The sequence below is a fragment of the Delphinus delphis genome, chromosome 1, assembly GCF_949987515.2.
Source record: "Delphinus delphis chromosome 1, mDelDel1.2, whole genome shotgun sequence".
Classification (NCBI taxonomy): Eukaryota; Metazoa; Chordata; class Mammalia; order Artiodactyla; family Delphinidae; genus Delphinus; species Delphinus delphis.
Genome location: NC_082683.1, coordinates 41604869 through 41630717, shown reverse-complemented (window position 1 = coordinate 41630717; position 25849 = coordinate 41604869). Strand labels below are relative to the sequence as shown.

The 25849-nt window shown below is 35.9% G+C and overlaps 1 protein-coding gene across 1 annotated transcript in view; it reads left to right on the top strand.

Annotated features, from left to right (window-relative positions):
- Positions 1–25849, top strand: part of FAF1 (Fas associated factor 1) — a 497005-nt gene that overhangs the window by 307705 nt on the left and 163451 nt on the right. Inside the window, exon 8 of the mRNA XM_060021798.1 lies at positions 141–227. Within this exon, the coding sequence (XP_059877781.1) occupies positions 141–227 (87 nt within the window). The remainder of the gene's footprint in view (positions 1–140; positions 228–25849) is intronic.

Sequence of the window (25849 nt, the reverse complement as noted above, 5' to 3'; positions counted from 1 at the left end):
TATGATTTGTGTTTTTCTAGTTTCAGATTCTTGTTTTGAATCTCGAAAACAGAGGAAACACAGTGTATCACATAAATTGACTGGCAACTAACATAAGTCATGTGGAAACCCTATTTTAATTGTTCTTTTTCTTTTTATAGGTAAAGAGAAATGTGTATGACCTTACGAGTATCCCTGTTCGCCATCAGTTATGGGAGGGCTGGCCAACTTCTGCCACAGATGACTCCGTAAGTGACAGTTGAGTTGGCAGTTTTATATCCTCCTTTCTCTTTTGCCACTTTCAGTCTAATTGGCAGTGATATTAAGCAGAATCAAATGCTTTGAATCCATTGGAAGAATTTTATAAATCAAATAATGTTGAGGATAAGACGAATTGTAATAATTTGAGTTCACTTGCAGAACTGGTGTCATAAGCCAAGTATATCAGCATTCTCTTGGTAATGTTACAACATCAATATCAGGAACTTGATGCTGCTTAATTTGACTTAAATTTTTCCTTGATTAAAAAAATACAGATATTCAGATATTACTAATGAAATGTCCCAAACACAAAATTTTTTTCCCTAAATTACAGGTACTTCAAAATCAACCTAATCATTTTATTTAATTTTAAAACTGCATCTCCCGTAATTAGACCTGTACTTTAAAAAGTTACTTTTTATAGTTAATATTAATAGCACTCTATTCTTAAACACACTCATAATTTTCACTACCATAAAAAACTGGAAGAAAAGACCTAGTCTGTAAGTTTTAACTATTATTACATCTACTCATAATAATTTTCCTGTTGTAAATGTTGAAATGTTTCCTATCTCTGTCCTGTTTCCAGCGATTATTATTTTCCAAGAGAGTAAATTTTATCATCTGAGGAGGCCATTTTGGCTACTTTTATCATAATCTTGGTTGTTCTAACCAGATACCCATTTTTCTTTTAAAGTAAAAAATTAGAATGTTTCAATAATTTTGAAGTAAGTCTTATTTTTAAAGTAAATAGGGCTAAAAAGATGTTAAGACTTTGTAAACATCTTCTAACAATAAATACCCAAGTAATGATTATGGCCAAGAGTTTAATTACCTTTTTCTTATTTTCTAGTAAATATTACATTTCTATCTGGATAATAATTACTACTCCTCTCTCAGCACTACCATCATATACTTTAATCTAAAGGAATTCTTTGTGGAAGACAGAAACATTTTTGAACAATCTGTTTATGTAGATGTCACTTGAGTCTAATTATTCCACAATCTAAACACTGTGCCTTTGAAAAATGTTTTATGGATTATGAAACTTTAAAAATAATCAGAAGATAGCAAAATTTGTTTTTTAAGTGAACCCTTCAGAAAAAAATTATTTGTGTATAGGCAGTTACATTTATTTATAAACAACTGATTTTAATATTGACATTATAGTATATCATTAGAGTTATTGGTTGGTTGTCCATGGCTAAGTAGTAATGATGTGGTTGTTGTTTTTAGTTTGTTTTTTCCCCATTAGACTGATAGAAAATGTGATACATTATTTTTATAAAATTAAGAGAGTAACATACATAAATGATAGCTTTCTGTTTACCTGAGAAGACGTGAGGAAACCAGAAATGTTCTTAGCATTGTCTAATAACCTGCTACAATAAATAATAACTTTAATAGAAGAAAATAATTAAGATTGAGCATGTCACTTAAATTCTCTGAGTTTCAGTTACCTCACTGATCTGAAGAACTGTAATGAGGATTAGCGATTATATATATATATATATATATATATATACAGTATTTGCCTCATAGTAGACACTCAGTAAATGAGAGTCAGTATTATAATTAATATTAACATAACTCAGAAAGAGATCACAGGCAGGAATTGACTGGTTTATGTAAATGAAATGGTACCTGAGATTTGCTTCAAAATAACCTCTGGGGTTGGGGAAGTGAGTGGGGATATAGATAAATCCAAATTAGCTGTCTGTTGATCATTGTTGAAGGTGGGTAATGAGTATATTTGATTTTTTTGTACTGTTCTCTCAAGTTTTATGTATGTTTGAAAATTTCTATAATAAAAAGTTTGAAGCAAAAATAATTGTCTGGTTTAAGGTAATAAGGTCCAGAGATGTGGGTCTTAATAGGGTTGGAAATGCCAGCTGCTCTTGGGCTCCACACCTGTAGAAACCAGGCTGAAATAGGCTTATCAGAAGCAAGTTCCAAGAGTGATAGGCAAAATCAGTGAAATACAGTAAATTCTTCTGTAACATAGTACCTTATACATTTTAGTTGTTAAAGCATTGACTTGAGTTGGCACTGTCTCACATTTTAATGATCTCACATTTTAATGATCTTTATTTAATTTTTTACCAAAGAGTTCTATGCAATTTCATTACTATGGGAAAATATGGAAAGCATCTAAAACTTACCATATGGAAGTCTGTGATGCTACCTGGTACTATAAGTCATAGCAGACACAAGAGGGAATCTCCATTAAGAAGCTTGATTCTTATTGCCTCATTTTTCATATTTCCACCTTGTCCCAGAACCTGTCAAGTGATGCCTGCCTATACCTCCCCAGAGCATATGTTGCCACATTGGCAGGATGTTGCCTTGAGCTTCATGATTGATACAACAAAGATGTTTAGGGCCAAGCTGCTTTTAATCGGTGCCATAGCAGATCCACTAACTCCAGTGCTTGAGTTTTGGCAAAAATTGCTTATAACTGTAGTCTTTTAAGGAGTTTCTAGCCAAAGAAATGTCATGAAACCTTTCTTTCATTAGGACTATAAAAACTCATAAAGCTGGTGCTTGTAATCTATATTGTTGCAGGCAATGATGGTGTTTTTATACTTATTTAAATCACTCAAGTGGAGGCATCTGCTACAAAATAAGATCGTCCTCACAGCTTAGGGTATGAATTGGGTACAGCTGAGAAATGTCAGCTGTGTAAACAGCCTGAAATGTGTTACCAACAAAAATATAATTAATTTCTTTCCAAGACTATGTGCCATAACTGAATATTTAGGATGGTTTAACTTTCAGAGAAAGCACCTGAACATTTTCTTCCCAGTGCCAGCATAGAGGATTGGTTATAAAGGTCATTAAAAGTGAGGTTAGTTTGTGCTTTTCCTGCTCAGTTGCAGAAATTTGTGTGGCTTTGAATATATAGTAGCTTTAGATACCAGTGGCTTCCATGAATTGATAGAAATATCTTAGATCAAGAAGTTACTATAAGTGGTGCTGGGAAAACTGGACAAATACATGTAAAAGAATGAAATTAGAACATTCCCTAACACCATACACAAAAATAAACTCAAGTTGGATTAAAGGCCTAAATGTAAGGCCAGACACTATAAAACTCTTAGAGGAAAACATAGACAGAACACTCTGACATAAATCATAGCAAAATCCTTTTTGACCCACCTCCTAGAGAAATGGAAATAAAAACAAAAATAAACAGATGGGACCTAATGAAACTTAAAAGCTTTTGCACAGCAAAGGAAACCATAAACAAGACGAAAAGACAGCCCTCAGAATGGAAGAAAATATTTGCAAACGAAGCAACTGATGAAGGATTAATCTCCAAAATATACAAGCAGCTCATGCAGCTCAATATCAAAAAAACAAACAACCTAATCCAAAAATGGGCAGAAGACCTAAATAGACATTTCTCCAAAGAGGATGTACAGATTGCCAACAGACACATGAAAGGATGCTCAACATCACTAATCATTAGAGAAATGCAAATCAAAACTACAATGAGGTGTCACCTCACACAGGTCAGAATTGCCATCATCAAAAAATCTGCAAGCAGTGAATGCTGGAGAGGGTGTGGAGAAAAGGGAACACTCTTGCACTGTTGGTGGAATGTAACTTGATACAGCCACTGTGGAGAACAGTATGGAGGTTCCTTGAAAGACTAAAAATAGAACTACCATTTGACCCAGCAATCCCACTACTGGGCATATACCCTGAGAAAACCATAATTCAAAAAGAGTCATGTACCAAAATGTTCATTGCAGCTCTATTTACAATAGCCAGGAGATGGAAACAACCTAAGTGTCCATCATCGGATGAATGGATAAAGAAGATGTGGCACATATATACAATGGAATATTATTCAGCCATGAAAAGAAACGAATTGAGCTATTTGTAATGAGGTGGCTGGACCTAGAGTCTGTCATACAGAGTGAAGTAAGTCAGAAAGAGAAAAACAAATACCGTATGCTAACACATATATATGCAATCTAATTTTTAAAAAAAGGTTCTGAAGAACCTAGGGGCAGGATAGGAATAAAGATGCAGATGTAGAGAATGTACCTGAGGACATGGGGAGGGTGAAGGGTAAGCTGGGAAGAAGTGAGAGAGTGGCATGGACATATATACACTACCAAATGTAAAACAGATAGCTAGTGGGAAGCAACCACATAGCACAGGGAGGTCAGCTCAGTGCTCTGTGACCACCTAGAGGGGTGGGATAGGGAGGGTGAGAGGGAGACACAAGAGGGAGGGGATATGGGGATATAGGTATACATACAGCTGATACACTTTGTTATACAGCAGAAACTAACACAACATTGTAAAGCAATTATATTCCAATAAAGATGTTAAAAAAATAAGAAGAGCAAGCAAAAAAAAAAGTTAATAGTTTGGGATGGTGGAAATGTTCTAAAATTAGATTGTGGTGATGGTTGCACAACTCTGTAAATTTGCTAAAAATCATTGAATTGAATACACACAAAAAAGAGTAAATTTTATGGCATGTAAATTATACATAAATAAAGCTGTTTTTTAAAGGAAGTTAGTGAAGAACTAGATTAAAATACTTTTTCATTTACGTTTTTATGTTGCATGAGAAATAACTTTGCAGTAACACAGAAGGTGTTTTCTTCAATGTACTTCTCATTAACCTTTGACTTAGCAAACAGGACAAAGAAATAGACTTCTTATAAGTAGATTCTGGTATAATCTTGAGTCTCCTTCAGACCTGATAGACTACAATCTTGACATTTTCAGTACTACTCAGTGAAGTTAACAATCATTTAAAACATTGTTGCCCCATCTGTCTTCAGAGTTAAAATATTTTCTTTGCTTGTAGTTGTACTCTAATGGGATATGGGATACTGTATGAATTGTCAATAACTCTTTCAGTTCCTTTTGCACTCTTTCACCAGAGAAATAGATATCTAAAGCTTCACCAGTGGGGGAATGTTTTCATGCTGTGACAGTTCAGCTGTGAGAACGAGTAGTTGCGAGCAGACGAAATCTTTTTACACTTTAACAAGGACACTCTTGGTTTCCAGAGAGTGGAAATAATTTTAACACTGTGAGTTATGTCAAGGCACCTTATTATAATGCAGACAATTTGAATATATGTAGCTTTTAAAACTCCAGGTTTTAATAATACTTATACAATGGAAGAAAAATCCTTCAGTTTTTAATACTTTTTTGTTGTGCCCCACCCACTTTTTTCTTTTGAGATTACTAATGGTCTTCTGTGGTTCCATCATTGGCTAAGGAATCTTCATTCAGAATTTGAGAAATTAGGAATTTTAGGACCAAAGGTCTTTAGACATGTGTTAGGAGTCACAAAGCTACTTACTAAATATTAAATATTTTCACATTGAAAATGAGATCATTTATAAACAGAATCATTATACAGTGGCTTTTCTATGAAATAAAAATAAAAAATCATACACATGACTTATTCCTTTGTTTTTTAATTAAAAAGAATTCATGAATGAGGAAATGTCATCTACTTTGATCCTTCTGATGGAGACTATTTTCTCCTGTAACTTCTCCCTGATGATTTGTGTTTGGCAGGTGTCAAATTATAAACATTCCCCTGATACTAAATCCCCACCCTCCACTTTATAGGAGCTGCTGTCCCAGTACGGACTCTCCCTGTTACCACATACCTACCAAGCTATAGTTACCTACCTACTAAGTAAACTCATAACCTCTACTATAGTCATTCCATCCATTGCTGAAAGGTTAATATTTCTGAAGTGCAGAACAAGTCACATTCAGCCTTACTTATCTTCAATGGCAACCCAATACATGCTTATGTCTGTACAGATTTTTATGCTGTCATTTAAAACCTTCATTCTTTAGTCTGAAACTTCCCTTCTAGGTTTATTTTCCCATACAGACCTGGAGTAATTGCTCAATAAATATTTCTTGAATAAATGATTGAGTATGATACCACATGTATCTCCACTTTAGCTAAATATTCCTTTTGCTGTTTTTCAGACATACTTCATGCTCCACTCTGTTATTTAATCATACTGTTCCTTCTACCTAGAATACCTATAGCAATTATCTCCTTTCTTCAAGACCTTTCCTTAAGAAACTTTGCCTATATCCCTCTTCCCATGCCACCTTCTTCAACCACCTTAGAAATTAGTTTCTATTTGTTTTTCTATTTAAATTATTTTTATTTTTCCTTATTTTTGTTCTTTCCTTCCTTATTCCTCTCACCTGGCTCCATTACTTACCTGACTAACCACAAATAACTTGATTAAACCCTTTGGGTCTCAGTCTCTGTAACCATAAAACACAAATAATACTCACAGAGTTTTGTGAAAACTAAGAGTCAGTAGTTACAAATATAGTTACTCCTACATTTATTTTGAAGATTGAGGTAGTCTGTACTAGACTAATGTCTAATATATGGCCGACCTTTGGCTATTACTGTTTCTTTCATCCATCTATTCATTCACTTGACATTTGTGTAACAACTCTTATAGGCCAGTAACCACACTGGCCCTTAAAGTTGCAAGCATGGGGTCCTATTCCTTTGCAAAGTATAGTGTGAGACAGATATATAAACAGTGGCAATTGAAGTTCATGTAAATGCAGTGGGATCATAGAAGAGGAAACAACCAATTTCTCTAACAGATGGGGTGGAGAAAAAATGGCTTCCCAGAGAAAGGAACCAAATGTCCCTTAAGTTAAACAAATTACACAAACCTAATTATATTTTAATTTGTATACTTGTGTTCCTTCCTTTTGTAAATTCTAAAAATTGGGAGTAAGAAGTCTCTTCCTCATTTTTGTATGCTCTGCAGGATCAACTGTAGTTTGTTTTTTTTTTAAACATAGTGTTTTATACATTCACTCATCTGAGCTGTTCAGAGCTCCATTAAGTTGACATCTATGACAATAAACAACTAAATGATGAATTGGTATGATTATAGTGACTTGATAAAGAAGAGAGTGACTTGTTTGAGAATCAGGTTTATTTTCTTTCTAATAAAAATTATCAAAACTTGATATTTCTTTATTGGTAAGTAGAATACAAATTTAGGAGTGGGGGAGCCACTACACTGAGCGAATTTTATCAGCATATGTTTAATTGTGTGTGTGTGAGAGAGAAACAAGCAAGCAGACAATCCAAGTTCATCAAATCCCAGTATTGCTGTCATTTGGATAAGTTACTTATCATATGAATTTCATTTTCCTCATCTGCAAAATGAAGATGATGTTAACACCCTTGAAAGTCTATTTTGAAGATTAAATGAATTAACATAATAGTTTGAACCATATGAAATTTCTATTTTTAAAGGATAAAATGGTTGAATATTAGCATTTCCACATGGTTTTACCTAATATGTAAAGCACATAACATAGTGCAGGGTTTGGCAATTCATCCCAAACCCTACTCTCCATCTGTTTTTGTAAATATTTTTTAAAATATATTTTTTTATTTATTTGGCCACATCGGGTCTTTAGTTGCAGTACGCAGGCTCTTCATTGCAGCGTGTGGGCTTCTCTCTAGTTGTGGTGCACAGGCTCAGTAGATGCAGCACCCAGACTCTCTAGTTGTGGCGGTTGGACTCCAGAGTGCGCGGGCTCAGTAGTTGTGGTGTGCAGGCTCTCTAGTTGTGGTGCGCGGGCTCTAGAGTGTGCAGGCTTAGTTGCCCCATGGCATGTGGGATCTCAGTTCCCCGAGCAGAGCTTGAACTCACATCCCCTGCATTGGAAGGCAGATTCTTAACCTTTGGACCATCAGGGAAGTCCTGTAAAGATTTTTTTAATACAGGTAAAAATGGTATATAACATTATATTAGTTCAGGTGTACAACATAATGATTTGATATTTGTATACATTGCAAAGTGATCACCACAATAAGTCTAGTTACCATCCATTATCATACAATTGACCCCCTTCATCCATTTCACCCACCCTCCAAACTCCTTTCCCTCAGGTAACCACCACTCTGTTCTCTGTAACTATGCATTTTGTTTTGCTTGTTCACTTGTTTTTTTAGATTCCGCATATAACTGAAATCATACAGTATTTGTCTTTCTCTATCTGATTTATTTCACTTAGCGTGTTACCCTTAAGGTCCATTCCTATTGTCACAAATGGCAAGATTTCCTTCTTTTTTATGGCTTAGTAGTATTAGACACACACACACACACACACACACACACACACACACACACACACACACATCTTCTTTATCCAGGCATCCATCTTTGGGCAGTTAGGTTGTTTCCATATTTTGGCTATTGTAAATAATGCCGCAATGAATGTAGGGGTGCTTATGTCTTTTTTGAATACTGTTTTTGTTTTCTTTGGATAAATACCCAGAAGTGGAATAGCTGGATCATATGGTAGTTCTGCTTTTAATTTTTTGCAGAACCTCCATACTGTTTTCTGTAGTGGCTGTACCAATGTACATCCCCATCAACAGTGCACAAGGGTTCCCTTTTCTCCACATCCTTACCAACACTTGTTATTTCTTGCCTTTTTGATAATTTCCATTGTAACAGGATCTAAGGTGATATCTCATTGTGGTTTTGAATTGCATTTCCCTGATGATTAATGATGTTGAACAGCTTTTCATGTGCCTGTTGGCCATCTGTAGGTCTTCTTTAGAAAAATGTCTATTTGGATCCTCTGCCCATTTTTTAGTCAGATTGTTTTTTTGCTGTTGAGTTGTTTGAGTTCTTACTATATTTTTGATGTTAAGTCCTTATAGGATATATGATTTGCAGATATTTTCTCTCATTCAGTAGGTTGCCTTTTCATTTTGTTGATGGTTTCCTTTGTTATGCAGAAGCTTTTTAGTTTGATATAGTCCCACATGTTTATTTTTACTTTTAGAGTCAGATCCAAAAATTCAGCACCAAGACGGTTGTAAATAATGTTTTATTGGAGCACAGTCACACCATTTGCTTATGTATTGTATACAGCTGCTTTTACACTATAACTATAATGGCAGGGATGTTTAGTTGCAACAAAACCACATGGCCCCCAAAGCCTAAAATATCTACTCTTTGGCCCTTAACAGAAACAATTCGCTAACCCCTGGTGTAATATCTGGCATTTAGTAGGCATTCAACAAACATTGGCTCCTTTTCCCTTGTGTAAGCACCTTCTTTATATCACCTATGCGTGCAGAATCAGAAGCATTCTTTGAGTAGCTTCAGGGTCATCTTATGCTATTTAAATTACTTTCTTAGCCTGTCCTAGGTCAGACAGATTCAGGCAATCTTTGGACATTTTCATTGGCTTTTTCTTTATTTGGCAAGGTCATGGATAATGTTGCTTCTAACGGTGGTGAGACTCAGTAGCTTCAGAGGGTTCACTGCCCTTGTCAACATACAGAGTCTTTTACAAATAACACAGGCAAAGACTAAACAGACAGAAAGAACAGCTTTGAATGCAGTAGAAGAAAGTTTAAGTTTAAAAGGAATGGAAAGTTTTGAAATGGGCTATACCCTGAACAGTGAGAATGAGAAGTTCGAGAGGGTGGATGAAGCAGTCAAGGGACATATTTACTCGGTAAATATAAGGGAGAACACGTGAAAGTGAGCCCTCAACAGGAAATTTGCAGGCATTAAGATCTGATGATGTTAATCTTGATTTCAGTTTATTAAAATCCGAAACATGAAGACTACTGCTTCTGCCCATGAAGGGGTAACTGCTATGGGAATTTTCTTCCCTCTGTAAACAACTAGAAGACTGGATAAAATATGTGAAACAACTGTTTTCAGATATTAGACAACAGATAGTTCAGGACTGTGAAGAAGGAAGCAAATGAGCCCTGCCTGGAGGCAGTTTCTGGGTCCCAGGACAGGGAGAGGAAACCAAAACAGAATCTGGTGATTTTATTGTGTTTGAAGAGACAGAGAGTAGAGTTTAGGGAGGTCAAGGCAGCTAGACTTTGCAAGGCAGAGTACTAGCAGAGAAAAAGCTCCAGAAGTCTATATAGGGTTCTCCTGGTCTTTAGCTGAATACCAATCTGTGCATTCATAGAGTGAAATTCCAGGAGATTGGGCAAAGAACTACTGCCAGGAAAAAGAACAATTAACTGGGAGCTGTAAGGCAAGCAATTCTCAGAGCTCACACAGAACTGGGAATAGTTTGAGTTCCCACAAGCCATAGTAGAGACACCTCAGTGAATACATGGAGCATTCAGGAGATACCCACAGGAGAGTCACACCTTAGTGGAGTGGATAAACAAGACTTAGAGTGAAGACTACTCTAGGACTGCCCTTCCACAAGCTTAAAAACAACTTTCAAAAGGAATAAGCTGATTAATAGGTAACCGCCTCTAAGAACAGAGTCCAGCATCCAGGTAAAAGTTACTTTATATATACAAACAAGCAGGGAAATCTAACCCCTAACCAGGAGAGAAATCAGTCAAAAGAAATAGACGTAGGAGTTACATAAATAATGAAATTGACAGATAAGGACTTCATCTATTATGTTATGAATAGACTCAAGAATTTAAAGGAAAACATGAACTTAATGAGGAGAGAATAGAATGTATAAAAGAAGATAGATAAACAATATAATATCTGAAATGATAATTTTACTGATGAGCTTGACAGCAGATTAGAAACTTCAAAAAAAAAAAGAAAGGTGAGCTTGAAGATATAGCAATAGAAACTATCAAAACTGAAGCACAGAGGGAAAAAAAGGAACAAATTAACAAAATATCAGTGACCTCTGGTACAAAATCAAGCAGTCTAACATGCAGTTGGAGTCTTAGAAGGAGAGAAAGGATGGGGGGAAGGAGGTCAAAGACCAAAAAAACTGAAAAAATAATTTCTGCAATTTGTCCATATATAATGAAAACTATAAAACTTATAGATCCAGGAAGCTCAATGAATGCCATGAAGGGGAAGCACAAAGAAAAATTCCACACTAAGGAGTATCATAATTGCTGAAAACAAGTGATAAGAAGAAAAATTTCAAAGCAGAGAGAGTAAAAAAATATACATTACACAAGGGAAGTAATATAAACTCTTCATATTTCTCATCAGAAATAATGCAAGCCAAAAAACAGTGGAATGACATTTTAAAACTACTGAAAGATTTTTAAAAATGACAACTTAGACTTCTATATCAGGTGAAAATAATCTTTCAAGATTGAAGGAAAAATAAAGACTTTTTCAGACAAACAAAAACAGAGAATTTGGGCCCAGCAAATATGCACTACAAGAAGTATTGAAGTTCTTTAGGCAAAGGGAAAATGATATCAGAATAAACTTGGCTCTATACAGAAGAATGAAGAGTGCTAGTTATGGTAAAAATGTGGTTAAATATAAAAGGCATTTTTCCTTATGTTTTTACTTTCTTTACAAGATAGCTGTTTAAACATAAAATAACAAGTAATCTGGAGTTTTGAACATATATAGAAGTAAAATACATGACAATAGCACAAAAGACAAAATGGAGTTTTACTGTTGTAGGGTTCTTATCCTATACATGAAATGGTATAACATTAATTTAAGGTAGTCTATTATATTAAAAATGCAAACTGTAAACCTTAGAGAAATTACTAAAAAAAAAAAGACATGCGGGCTTCCCTGGTGGCGCAGTGGTTGGGAGTCCACCTGCTGATGCGGGGGACGCGGGTTCGTGCCCCGGTCCGGGGGGGGGGGTCCCACGTGCCGCGGAGCAGCTGGGCCCGTGGGCAGTGGCCGCTGGGCCTGCGCGTCTGGAGCCTGTGCTCCGTGGCGGGAGAGGCCACAGCTGTGAGAGGCCTGCGTACCGCAAAAAAAAAAAAAAACGCAAAAATGTATAGATAATAAGCCATTAAAAGAGATGTAATAGAATACTAAAAAAATATTCAAAAATCAGGCATGGAAAAAAGAAAAAAGGAGCAATGAAAAGGTGAAATATGTACAAAACAAATAGCAAGGTGGTAGGTTTAAATCCAACCATTTTGATAATTACAGTAAATATAAATGGTCTACACATTAAAGGGCAGAGACTATCGAAATGAATTTTAAACAGCAGGACTCAACTATATGCTGCCTATAAGAAATATACTTTAAATATAATGACAATGGTAAGTTAGAATAATGAGTGGGAAAAATTTACCAGGCAAACACTAAATGTAAGAAAGCTGTTAACAACTATATTAACATCAGACAAAATACAGAACGAGGAATATTACCAGGACTAAAGAGAAACATTCCATGACAATTAAATTTAGGACAGGGGCTTCCCTGGTGGCTCAGTGGTTAAGAATCCACCTGCCAATGCAGCGGACATGGGTTTAAGCCCTGGTCCAGGAAGATCCCACATGCCGCGAAGCAATTAAGCCCTTGTGCCACAACTACTGAGCCTGTGCTCTAGAGCCCGCAAGCCACAACTACTGAGTCCACATGCTGCAACTCCTGAAGCCCGCGCACCTAGAGCCCATGCACCACAACAAGAGAAGCCACCTCGATGAGAAGCCCATGCACCACAAGGAAGAGTAGCCCCGGCTCGCTACGACTAGAGAAAGCCCGTGCGCAGCAATGAAGACCCAACGCAGCCAAAAATAATAAATAAATAAATAAATAAATAAAATTATAAAGAAAAGAATTTTAGGATAGCTTGTCAAGAAGACATAACGATCTTAAATGTGTATATACCTAATAACAGTTTCAAAATGTGTGAAGTAAACCTGACAGGACCAAAAGAATAAACAGATCCACAATTATAGAGGTTTCACATTCCTGTCTCAGCAATTTACAGGAAAATGACAGATAAGTATATAGATGTGAGCAACACTCTTAACCAACTTGACCTATTTGAAGTTTATAGACACTTCATTCAACAATGGCAGAATACACATTCTTTTCAAGTGCATATGGTACATTCCCCAAGATAGACCATAGCCTGGACCATAAAGTCTCAGTAAATTTTGGAGGATTGAAATGAAGAGTATTCTCTCTGACCAAAACAAAATTAAATTACATATTTTATAATTTTTGTAATTTACATAAGTTACTTTTATTTTTATAAAAAATGTTTAGTAGTTTGTTTCTTTGGATATCCAATGTAATCAACAAAAAGCTCCTAGAAGTGACAAGTGAAGTTACCAAGGTCACAGGTTACAAGATTGTCATACAGAAAAAAAGGGGGGGCGGTTACTATATAGCACCAAAGAACATTTGAAAATGGAATGTTTAAAAATTGTACCATTCATGATTCCATCCAAAAACATGATATATTTAAGGATAAATCTAACAAAATATGTGTAAGATCTGTACACTGAAAACTACTTTTTTTTTTTTTTACGGAAAGTGATTTTATTTTATTTTTAAAATTTTTATTGGAATATAGTTGATTTCCAATGTTGTGTTAGTTTCTGCTGTACAGCAAAGTGCAACAGGTATACATATACATATATCTACTCTTTTTTTAGATTATTTTCCCATATAGGTCATTACAGAGTATTGAGAAGAGTTACCTGTGCTATACAGTAGGTCCTTATTAGTTATCTATTTTATATGTAGTAGTGTGTATATGTCAATCCCCATTTCCCAGTTTATCTCTGCCCCCTTCTTTTCCCCCTTGGTAACTGTAAGTTTGTTTTCTACATCTGCCTCTATTTCTGTTCTGTAAATAAGTTCATTTGTATCATTTTTTTTTAGATTCCACATATAAGTGATAGCATATGATATTTGTCTTTCTCTGTCTGGCTTACTTCACTCAATATGACAATCTCTAGGTCCATCCATGTTGCTGCAAATGGCATTATTTCGTTCTTTTTTATGGCTGAGTTGTATATATGTACCACATCTTTATCCATTCCTCTGTCGATGGACAGTTAGGTTGCTTCCGCATCCTGGCTATTGTAAATAGTGCTGCAATGAACATTGGGGTGCATGTTTCAATTTTGAATTATGGTTTTCTCTGGATATATGCCTAGGAGTGGGATTGCAGGATCATATGGGAGCTCTATTTTTAGCTTTTTAAGGATCCTCTGTACAATTCTCCATAGTGACCATACCGATTTACATTCCTACCAACAGTGTAGGAGGGTTCCCTTTTCTCCATACCCTCTCCAGCATTTATTGTTGTAGATTTTTTGATGATGGCCATTCTGACCAATGTGAGGTGATAACCTCGTTGTAGTTTTGATTTGCATTTCTCTAATAATTAGTGATGTTGAACATCTTTGCATGTGCTTTTTGGACATCCATATGTCTTCTTTGCAGAAATGTCCATTTAGATCCTCCACCCATTGGATTGCTTGATTGGGTTGTTTGTTTTTTTGATATTGAGCTGCATGAGCTGTTTGTATATTTTGGAAATTAATCTCTTGTTGGTTGCTTCGTTTGCAAGTATTTTCTCCCATTCTGTGGGTTGGCTTTTCGTTTTGGAAAACTACTAATAACTGATGAAAAAATAAAGTCCTTAAACATGGAGAAATAGATCATGGTCATGGATTGGAACACAATATTTTTTAGGTGGTAGTTCTTCTCACACTGCAATCCCAATAAAAAATTAGTAAGCCCTTTTGGGGTAGAAATTGACAGGTTAATCCTAAAATTTATATGGATGTGTAAGGGACCTAGAATTCCCAAAACAATTTTGAAAAAGAACGAAGTTGGAAGACTTACGCTGCCTGATTTCAAAATATAATGCATTATTCATGGTAGTGTGGTATTTGTGCAAAGATAGACATATAGATCAATGGATAAAACAGAGTGTTCAAATATAGATTTATATGCATGTTGTCAAATTGATTTTTTGCAAAGATACCAAAGTAATGCAACAGAGAGAGAATGGTCTTTTTTTTTTTTTTTAACAAATGGTGATGAATCAACTGGATACCAATAAGGACAACTTCAACCTTTACCTTATGCCACACACAAAAATTATCTCAAAATGGATCATAGACCTAAATGCAAAAGCTACAGCTGTAAAACTGGTAGAAGAAAATACAGGAGAAAATCTTCTACAACCTTAGAGTACGAAAAATTTCTTAGAGAGGATACTAAAAGCCCTCGCCATAAAAGGAAAAAAAAAAAACCTGATAAATTGGACTTCATCACAATTTGCAACTTCTGCTCTTCAGAAGACTCCATTTAGAAAAAAAGGGAGGGAGCAAGCCATAGACTAGGAGAAAATATCTGCGAAACATATTTGACAAAGGGCCTCTATCCAGGTTATATAAAGAAGTCTTACAACTAAATAATAACACAAGGGAAGTTGGGGGAGTGATAGAACTTTTTGAAATTTTGATTGTGGTGGTGGTAGTTAAAAGAGTGTGTGTATGTGTGTGTGTGTGTGCCAAAACTCCTTGAACTGCACACATGTAAAATGGGTGCATTTTATTATAGGTAACTGGACCTCAATTAATTTTAACTAGCGGTTTAGGATGAATATGTTGATCTGAAACCATAACTGGTAAATGAGAAGGTGAAATGCAGAACCAGTATTCAACTCTCAATCTGCCCCCATCCCTGATGCCAGTGTCTTTCTCTCGTGACATGCTAGTCCTTATGTATTCCATGTTGCTTAAATAGTTCCAATTTTAAAAATCCAGTCTAATTTTTTCCAGAATGGTACTCAGACTGGTTTGAAGTTTTACAGTTGTTCAGTAAGAGGCAGAAACAGAGAAACAAACCTTGCCTTTATTTTCCTTTATTAAGTTGTCACTTAGGAGTCTTTGAATATAAATGAATTTAAAATTTTCACTGGAGCACTTTTGCTTATATGCGTGTGTGTTTTGAATAGTAGCCATATTATGAAGGTGGCAGGGAATGAGCAGCAATACTCTATTTTGGTACCCATAGTTACTTAACATAGTGGTAGGTGAATCTATTAAGAGACATTTATATAGTGATTTGTAGTTTACAAAGCATATTTCATATACATGATCTCATTTGAGCCAAGTAGTAGATTATAAATAAATAATTTTTGATAGAAATAATATACAGTGGAATACAGTTACTATCTGTTATGGTAAATTTTCCTCAGAGTTTCTTCAAACCACATTTTTCTAATAGCTGCCTCTTAGAAAGAGTACTTGTGGTAACTTGTTTACATACACTTTCCTCTATGAGACTATGAGCTCCTTGAGGGCAGTAAGCATGTCTTACTCATTTTTGTGTCTCAAGTGCCTAGCATAGCCCCGGCACACAATAAACACTCAGTATATGTTTCTTGCATTTATATTAAACTTAACACTGAAACGTCAAGTGATTGGCACTAAATTGCTATAAATAACTGCTGGCCTAGTATTCCAATACCTATCATTGCTTTCTTCAGAGACACCCCTGCTCTTTTTCAAGAAACCAAGCTCTTTTCCTCTGTTAGCTGAGAAAGGTCTTATTGGAACTCTTGTACCCAACCCTATTCTATAACTGAGAAATGGAAGGTTGTTTATAATACATATGTATAGTGCTTAACCTCTGGCATTTGTGTTTTCAAGTTAACATGCTGTCTTTTGCATTTGAACAGCTGTAACATATGTGATAAGCTTTCTTAATAAGTCATTTTCTTGAGCAACTGAAATATGAATATGAAGAGTAGTATTCCCAGCTTGTTAAGTTGTGTTTTAGATCCTTGGGTTTTGATATAATCAATTGCCCATAATTCTGTATTTGAGAAAGGTAGTAAAGATAGCATGATAGCCTGTTTTGGCTAACAAAAATTCCATGGCATTTTTTTGATGTGCAAATAAAAGGGTTGTTTGCAGCTGTGTCTAATTGGCTAAATTCTTATGAATTTTCTAACCCAAAGAAAAGGCTTAAAATGAAAACGTATGCATGGTAAGTAGCCTTTTGAGCTGCAGGTGACTTAATCAATAGTCAAATCAATTGCTGCCCCCACATCATGACTTTGTTTAATATTCTACATGTAGAATATATAAGGGTGTTTTTTGATAAACATCCACAAGAGATTGTTGGTACTGATTGTTCCCACAGCCAAAGAAAGTCTTTTTTGTTCTTTCATTGTATGTTTGTTGACAGTTGTGATCAACATGGAATGAACTGCTTTACAGTTTATTACTTTCAAAGTACAAATTTGAATGCTGTGGATTCAGATGTATAAAAGAGATAAAATTACAGACAACTTTGAGTGGCAGTTACATATCAAACCTCATGGGGGTTTGACAGGCAACGAATATCGTTATTAGATGCTTTTTCCATAATTGCTGACATTTATCCAGTGTTTCACAGTATTTGCTAATGTATTAATGCAGTCAATCTCTGAGAGGCTGCACATGCCTTTTTAGCCCTGGCTTTTATGGGATTCTGAAATTCATAGACCCACAGATACTTATTCCCTGCTGGTTGCCGTAGTGACAGAGCTCAGAGATAAGCCAAGACAGAGCCCTTTTGTGATTGCTTTTCAGGTGACATTCAGCGGCAGCTTGAGTAGAGTGTCCTTTTATAGTTCCTGTAATTCAGAAAATGATAACAGCTTTTTGCTGCTTAGAAGAGAAGTCTGTGGACTGCTCCCGGTGGGATTTCGGTTTGCTGTGCCACTTCATACCAACACCAGCCTGATAAAGTTCTTATTATTGTGGAGATTCCAAAGTGCAAGGGGAGTGAATTAATTATGACGGGTTAGAAAATACAGGACTGATACTACAAATAAAACTTTAAAGAGACAATGCATGTTTCATAACCATACGTAACAAATTAATTTGGACATTTTAAGCTATTGTGATGATGTAGTTAGTCACTTGCTCAATAAGTAAATGCACCTGACTTCTAAATTGCTTGGTGAACCATGCTAGCTGTTCCATCTCAAAGTTGAGAAGTTATCTTTCATTTCTATATATCATTTTCTCATTTGAAACTATTGCTTTAACATTTTGTTTTTTAGAGGCAGGTAGCTTTATTAGAAAGCATTCTTAGTCAGGGTTATTACAATTTCTTTTTCATATTCTCAGCAGTGGAATAATTAAAAATGAGTATTTTATAAATAGCTTGTATAAAGTACCTCCAATTCTGAAGAAAACACTATGATGGAGCATGGTGGATTGGGGGGGTACATTTCAAGAAACAACTGGAGAAAATGCAATCTTACCTGGAAAAAATATAGAGGTCTTAAGAAGCCATGTTTTTCCCATAGATTCTTAAAGCTAGGAGAGTTAATAGTCGTTTCTGCAAGAAGGAGAACTCCAGTGACAATGGGTAATTATAGGAAACTTTGAGAGCAAGAAACCACTGTCTGCGTAGTTGATGTTATTGAAAAGACACCAAAAAAAGAATACCATGAAGAAAAGGAACACTAACCCAAATTAAACCATGCAAATCTGAAGGGAGTTATGAAGCACTTAAATATCTTACCCCTAAAATTTAAATGTAATTTGCAGTTAAACAGGAAGCAAGTAGAACTAGCTGAATAGAGAAGTAACTTGAGAATCTGAAGAGATGAAAAAGAATAGATGTGTTCCCTTGTTTCAAAATTGCTGGTGAACCCATGCTAGATGAACAAGCATACAGATAGCCATGAATGAGGACTCAGAAGAGAAATTTGGCCTAAAAAATCTAATTGGTTATCTTGGATTAGCTGTGCAATTGAAAAGCGGGAGTTCTACTTTTTGTTACTTTCTAACCTTTTAGGCTCATTGCAAGCAGATGTAAACTCACTCTCATAAAATTCAAATATTTGTAGTCAGACAAACCTTCAGACTAGTGACAAACAAATATGACATTTTCAAATGATATTTAGTAGACCTTTATTAACACTGTGTTACCCTGTGATGTTCATTGCATTCCTTCTTATGGTTTAACTTAATCATCAATCATTTGTTTTGATATAGAGAAATTTGTAAGAGTTGTATTATTATATCGTGTGCTTTTCTGTGCTGTGGTTATACGCTTAGGAGTCTTGTCTCAAAATTTAGTCATCCACTGAAAAGGTCTTTAAGACCATATCATTCCCACAGTATTTTAGAACTCATAAATATCAGTTTATAAATTTTACTAAAACAAAACACAAAACAAGCAAGCAAACAAACCAAAGTAATGAAACCTATAGGATAGAGGAAAAGGGCATGTAGTCTCTCAAAAACTGTGGCGATGCCACGCTATAAAATGGTTATTATATTAAGGGGATTGTTCCTTTTTACTAACACGACAACCTATCCCCTGAATTCAGAAACTCAAAAAGTTCATCATAGCTTTTGCCTTTGATGTTTATCTATTTTCAGATAACTGTAAAGTTAAAATAATTTAATGAAAATTAGCCTTTTGCAATGTGACGTCACAATATGAAATACTTCTGTGACTTGACCCTATGAAGTAAAAAAAAAAGTCTAGATGAAATTTAACCATTTCTCTTTACTTCTATAATTATTATTTTGGTTGTTTTAATAACAACAGGAATAATATCTGTTTATCTACTTTCTTTTAGGCACTCTGCTGGACCTTTATATGTTTTATCTCTAGTCTTCCCATTAATCAATCCTGAAAGGTAGATGTTATTATCCCCATATTTGCACGTGAAGGAACTCAAGCTTAGGGTGGTTTAGTAACTTGCCCAACAACACGCAGATAAGAAGTGTGGGAAGGGGATCCTATCCCAGGTTTTACTTTAAAGGCTACCTCTTTGCACTGTACCATAGGGATTTCCTTATGGACCTTAAACTCCAGGTTCTTATTTTTTCTTCCCTAGCATAGTTCCCCAGTTTTACCTATTATGAACATTCAGATATTTTCCTTAATCTGTTTTATCCCCATAAGACTGGTCCCTTTGCCTTAAGCTCAACTTAGACCTGTGTCTCTGCAAATAATGATAAAATTAGATAGTGCTTAAAATATACTTATCATATACAAGGCACTAGTCTTAGCAATATATGTTTAATAGTATAACTCAATCTGCCTAACAACCCCATGAGGTAAAGGTTTTTGTTTGCTTATTTTACACATGAGCAACCTGAGGCATATTTATATGACCTCATAATCAGTGGCAATAGTATTTGAACCCAAGTAGAATAGAGTTCATGGCCTTACCCTGTGCCTCTCATAATAGCAGAGGAAGATCAGTGACAGGACGTCTGTGAAAGCCTATCCATCATCTTTGTTCCTCACCATGCTGTAATGTTCACTGTGGAGCAACTCAAGGATGAACATGCCACATTCATTGTGGCCATAATTCTACTTTCATGAAACATGAAATGGAAACTGGATCTTTCTACAATTTGCTGTGAAGCATAACCACAGTAGGCACCATGTCTGCCAGTTCTCTTTATTTTTCTTTTAGTTTCATTGGTCTGGAGACAGTTGTTTAATTACTCATAAGCTTTTAACATCCATGAGGAAGAAGGTATCATCATTCCAGTCTTTTTCATCTCTAAAGCAATATTAGCTGACAGTTTACTAATTGATCGTAAAACTCCAGAAGTGATATTAAATGTTATCCTCATTTTAAACGTGGAAAATACTGTGGCTAATTATTTAAAACCTTGTCCAAGGCCACAGAGACAGGATTAAAAATTAGAAACTCCTTTACACTGAACATTAGGATATTGCCACTATCCCAAGCCCACACTTTCAAATCAGATAACTGTGTGTAGAAAAAGAGCACTGGATTTGAGGGTCAGAAAACCTTGTTTCTAGTCTAAGCTGAGTAAGATCATTCCTCTACCTGTACTCTGTACCCCATCCCCTTCTGTATTCTCAGAACTATTAATAATTATCAGTTATCATTATCAATAATCTCTTCTTTAGTATTTTTACTAATCTCAAAGTAACTAGATATTCTATCCACATTTGAACATGAAAAGCCTCTTACCTTAAAAGAAACACACACATACATGCAATAAAAACAAAGACAAAAATCTTCTCTGACTTTAGCTGCTACTTTCTCTTCCTCTTTGCAGCCAAAATTTAAAAAGAGTTATCTATAGTTACTATCTTTATTTTTTCTCTTCCACTAGTTCCTCAGCTCACACCACTCTGGCCTTCAATCCATTTCTCCACCAGAACAGCTTTTCTTCAGTTACCAATGACTGCTAAACCTCATTGTACTTGGCGTCTTAGCAGCATTAAAAAAAAAAACCTTTCTATCGAAATACATTTATTCATAAAAGTGGACAAATCATAGACGTACAACTTGATGAATTCTCATAAAGTAAATACCCTTAGGTAACCAGCATCCAGACTAAGAAAGAGAACATTTCCAGCATCCAGAAACCCTCTCATGTCCCCTTTATCTAGGAGATAAGACCAAAGATTAGTTTTGCCTTGTTTTAAACATATGGAACCATAAATGGAACATATAGCATGTTCCAAACATAAATGGAACCATATAGTATATATTCTTTGTCTAGTTCTTTCCTTATTTCCTTTCTTCCCTCCTTCCTTCCTTTTTTTTCAACCTTATGTTTATGTGATTGATCCATATTCTTATATGTAGTTATAGTTCATTCATTCTCATTTCTTTATGTGGGTATTCCACATTATTCATCTCTTCTACTGTTGATGGGGGCTTTGGGTAGTTTCTACTGCTGGGCTATTTTAAATATGTTTCAGCAGCATTTGACCCTGTTGAAAACTCCTCCCTGAAATGCTCTTCCCTTGGCTCCCAGGATACCACACTGTCCTGGTTTTTCCCCTTCCCTTGTGGTGCTCCTTCCTTTTCTGTCTCCTTTGGAAGCTCATCCTTCTCTACCCCGTCACTAAATATTGGAGTTCCTTAGGGCTCAACCCCATTTACTCATTTTGTCTTACTTCATATATTCTTCCTTGGCATTCTCATCACACCTGTAGTTTAAATTATCACCCATGTGATGGTGACTAACAAATTTGTATTTCTAGCCCAGTCATGACATGTCAGCTTCAGAAGAGCCTTATCTTCTCCACTTAGAGGTCCCAAAGGACCTTAAATTCAACATATCCAAAGTTGAATTCATGTTCTTCCCTGGCCATACCTTTGCTTCTGAAGTTCCCTAATTCCATGAGTGGCATCATCACCTATCCAGTCCACAAGCCAAGATAGGAGCTACTCTTGATACCTCTGTCTCCCTTGCTGACTGTATCCAAATCATCAATTCTTGTCAATATTAGCTCTTATATATCTCACATTCATTCTCTGCTATCCATCCCCACTGCCATCACCCTAATATAAGCTACCAACTTTTTGAATCTGGACTGTTGCAAGAGACTCCAAACTGGGCTCCCATATCCACTCTCACTCCCCTTCAATCCACTCTTCATACTACATCAGGATAATCCTTTTTTAAAAAGATATATATTTACTCAAGTAATGTCCCTGTTTAAATCTTCCCAAATAAGGACCAAGATTCTTAACATAACCTACCAGGCACTGTATAGTCTGATCCCTGCTTTCTTCTTTAGAGTTTGTTTATGTTACACTGCCTGTTTTTCTTTAGCTACACTGGTCTTCTGTCAGTTCTCTCTAATTACCATCATTGGGCCTTTGCAAATGCTGTTGTCGCTACCTGGAACAGTCATCTTCCCTCCAGTCTCTTCTGTATATTTCTTACTCATTCTTCCAACTCAGTCACTTCTCCATTGAAGCCGTTTTTTCATTGTGTTTAACACAGTTGTGATTTTGTATTTTATTTAAGTAATTATTTACCACATAAACTTAAGTTCCATAAGGGCAGATGTCTATTTTTGTTCACCTTTGCATAACTAATGCTTTCTGATAGAAGGTGCTCAGTAAATATTCATTGAATGAATAAACTTTTCTGAGCGTTGTTTTCCAATTCTTACAGCTATTTAACATTGTTGTAAGGTTCAAATAAGATAATATATGTGGAAATACAACCTAAAATACAGCGCACTAAAGAAATGTAAGGAACTGGTATTATTATACGCAAGCAGATAGATTCTTGCTACTGAAGATTAAAATTATTAAATTTTGCTGTGATACTAAGCTTATGCAAACAAATGGCAAAAATTATTGTGGTTTCAGTTCTCATTCTTTTGGTTTGTTGATCTGGTTCCAGTCATTCCATCATTTCTGCCCTAGTTCAGACTCTCATCTTTTCTCTTGGTTTCCCTGTTCCAGATCTTCCTCTCTTGCTTCCCTTAGTCCATCCTCCCTTCTTCAGTGTAGTTATCTTTATTAAATGCATTTGCATCATATTACTCCCTTAGTTCAAATCACTCTGTGGTTTCCCATTGCTTATAGGATGATATCTAAGCTCGATAATGGGGCATATATGACTCCGCATGATCTGACCTATGCTTTCCCTTCTACCTGTCTCCCTCACTCTTTTCCACCTTACTGCCCTCCAGCAACACTAAACCACTTGTTTATTAGATGTGTTACATTCTTTCTTGCCATTTTGCCATTGCTGATATCATATTCCTTCTCTTCTAAGGTGCTTGTACTCCTCTTGGTCTACTCCTTAATCATATCATCCTTTTTAGATTCAGTACTCCTTTGTGACATTTTCTCTTGAAGTCCTCAGGCAAAGTTAGACATTTCTTCCCAAAGCACATATTAAGGGACTTAACCACATTGGTAAAATTAGTTATTTACACTTCTTATGTACAGGTACATTTCACTACTTATTGTGAACCCTTCAAAGGCAGGGATACTATTCTTTTTAATCTCTCTATCCATAGACATATAGCAGATACTTGAGATTTACTGACAGGGTGATTAGAGGAGAAGAGTGACCAAGAGAAATGAGGAATGGTCAGATTTTAAAGTATGGGAAGATGCGTAGGGTCAAATTCATGTTGTATAGTGGATTCCGTCTATTATTGTTATTAAGACTGAGGTCAGCTGCGGGATCCTGGTGCTATATAGAGGGGGGAGTTACAATGCATTTGACTTTAGCTCGTTAGGATTCTTATTGTGTCATCAGGTTCAACTTAACAGTTCGATGTTTTTATTGTACATCTGCTTACTATATGGCATTTGAGTTTTACTTTGAGGTCTTATAAGGTAACCAAGGTGAACATATACAAAAAGTTAAAGATATGCTAATGCTCATGTTATATAGTACATGGGATGAGCCTAGCAAATTTTGAAGGAATAAAATCAATCATCTGTTTTTCAGTTTCTAAAGTCATTTCACATGAACTAACTCATTGTTCTTTCATAACCTTTTTAATCAGGCAGAAGGGTTATTGTTTTCTCTTACAAGTAAAGAAACTGAGGGTCAGAGAGGTAAAGGACTTTGGCAAGAACACTAGAAAGTTAGAAAGTCACGGAGTCTGGACTAGACTGACTTGTCTACCAGAATGCCTGCCATGGAGCCACCTGGCCTTTCTGGTTGGCTATACCAGTGCAATGCCATTTGTGCTTTGATCTGTAAGAAATTTTTTAACCTGAGCCAAAAATTCTGAAAGTTTCCAAATTACATTCAAAGTGGAACATTGTCCCTCAAATGACACAGTTAAAATGAATGAATATAAATCTAGCCAAGTCTTCGAGTGCTCTTTACTTGATATGGGCTGGTTCAGGCTTGGTGCCTCTATTGAGTTCGTTGATACTTGAGGCACTGAGGAGATGAAACTCAACACAGATAAGATTCAGTACAGTTGGGAGATGGTAAGAGCAGCAGGGTCATGGTATAGGAGAAGATAATATTAATGAGCCTAAGGTACAGTATAGAGTTACCAAGTCGAGGATGATGAAGGAGAGAACCAGATCCTAGAAAAGGATTTGGGGAACAGGGATAGAGTGTAGAAGAAGCTCTAGGCTACCTCCCAGTTTTGCCCAATTGTGACTACCGCTGCTCCCAGACATACACAGCGATACTATCAAAGGCTCCCCAGGGGAGCCAAATTCCCCTCTCCTCATTGGTATCCCCAAAGATATCCAACTCTAGTAGAGAGTTGATCACTGCCACTTGTTCCTTAGCTTCCTGTATGTGTCCAGAGTGGCAGCCTACTCGTTATTAAGCTCCAAGAAACCAACCTTGGTGAATGCCTCCTGAGTTAGCAAAGCAAGGAGATACTTTCATTATCCTTCTTTCCTAGCAGACTTCACCAAAGACTGGCTACAGCATGGTATTATTTTCTCCCAGGCCATAACTGGGTAAAGGTTTTAGTGTTAGGAAATTGGAGAAGATCAAGTTTGGGTAACATTATTTTGGTCTTGTCACATAGCTTTGAATGTCTTTTTTGCTGGAGAAGAGTTTATATGACATCATTTAGGAGGCTCTTGGATTAAGTTTTGGTGAAATGTGTATCTTTTGGTGAAATGTGTATGGTAAAAGTGTGGTGTATAGAAACCGGTAGACCTCCCTCATAGTCTTCCCTCTGTAACTTGCCACCTTTTTGACTTTGGAAAAGTCATATAAGTTCCTCTGAATGTTGGTTTTCTTAGCAGACAAAGGAGTTATATTAGAAAATATGCATATGACCATGTATAATAGATCTTAAAGTAGCTTTAGACATATTTACTAATTTTGCTAAGCCTGTGTTTTCCTCATCTGTCATGTGGCAATATTAACAGTTTTAGGATTAAATGAGTGCATGAATATGGATTGCTTTGCTGAATAAAAGTTAGTTTCTTTCATATGAGTGAACAGATATAGATTCTAGAATCAGAACATCTTTAATTAAAATTAAATCTCAACCCTATCAGGAGCATATAGCCTCTGAGGACTTCTGTTTCCTGAACCGGGGCTAATAATACCTACCTCATAGAGCCCTTATGTTAATGGGGAGTGGGGAGATGA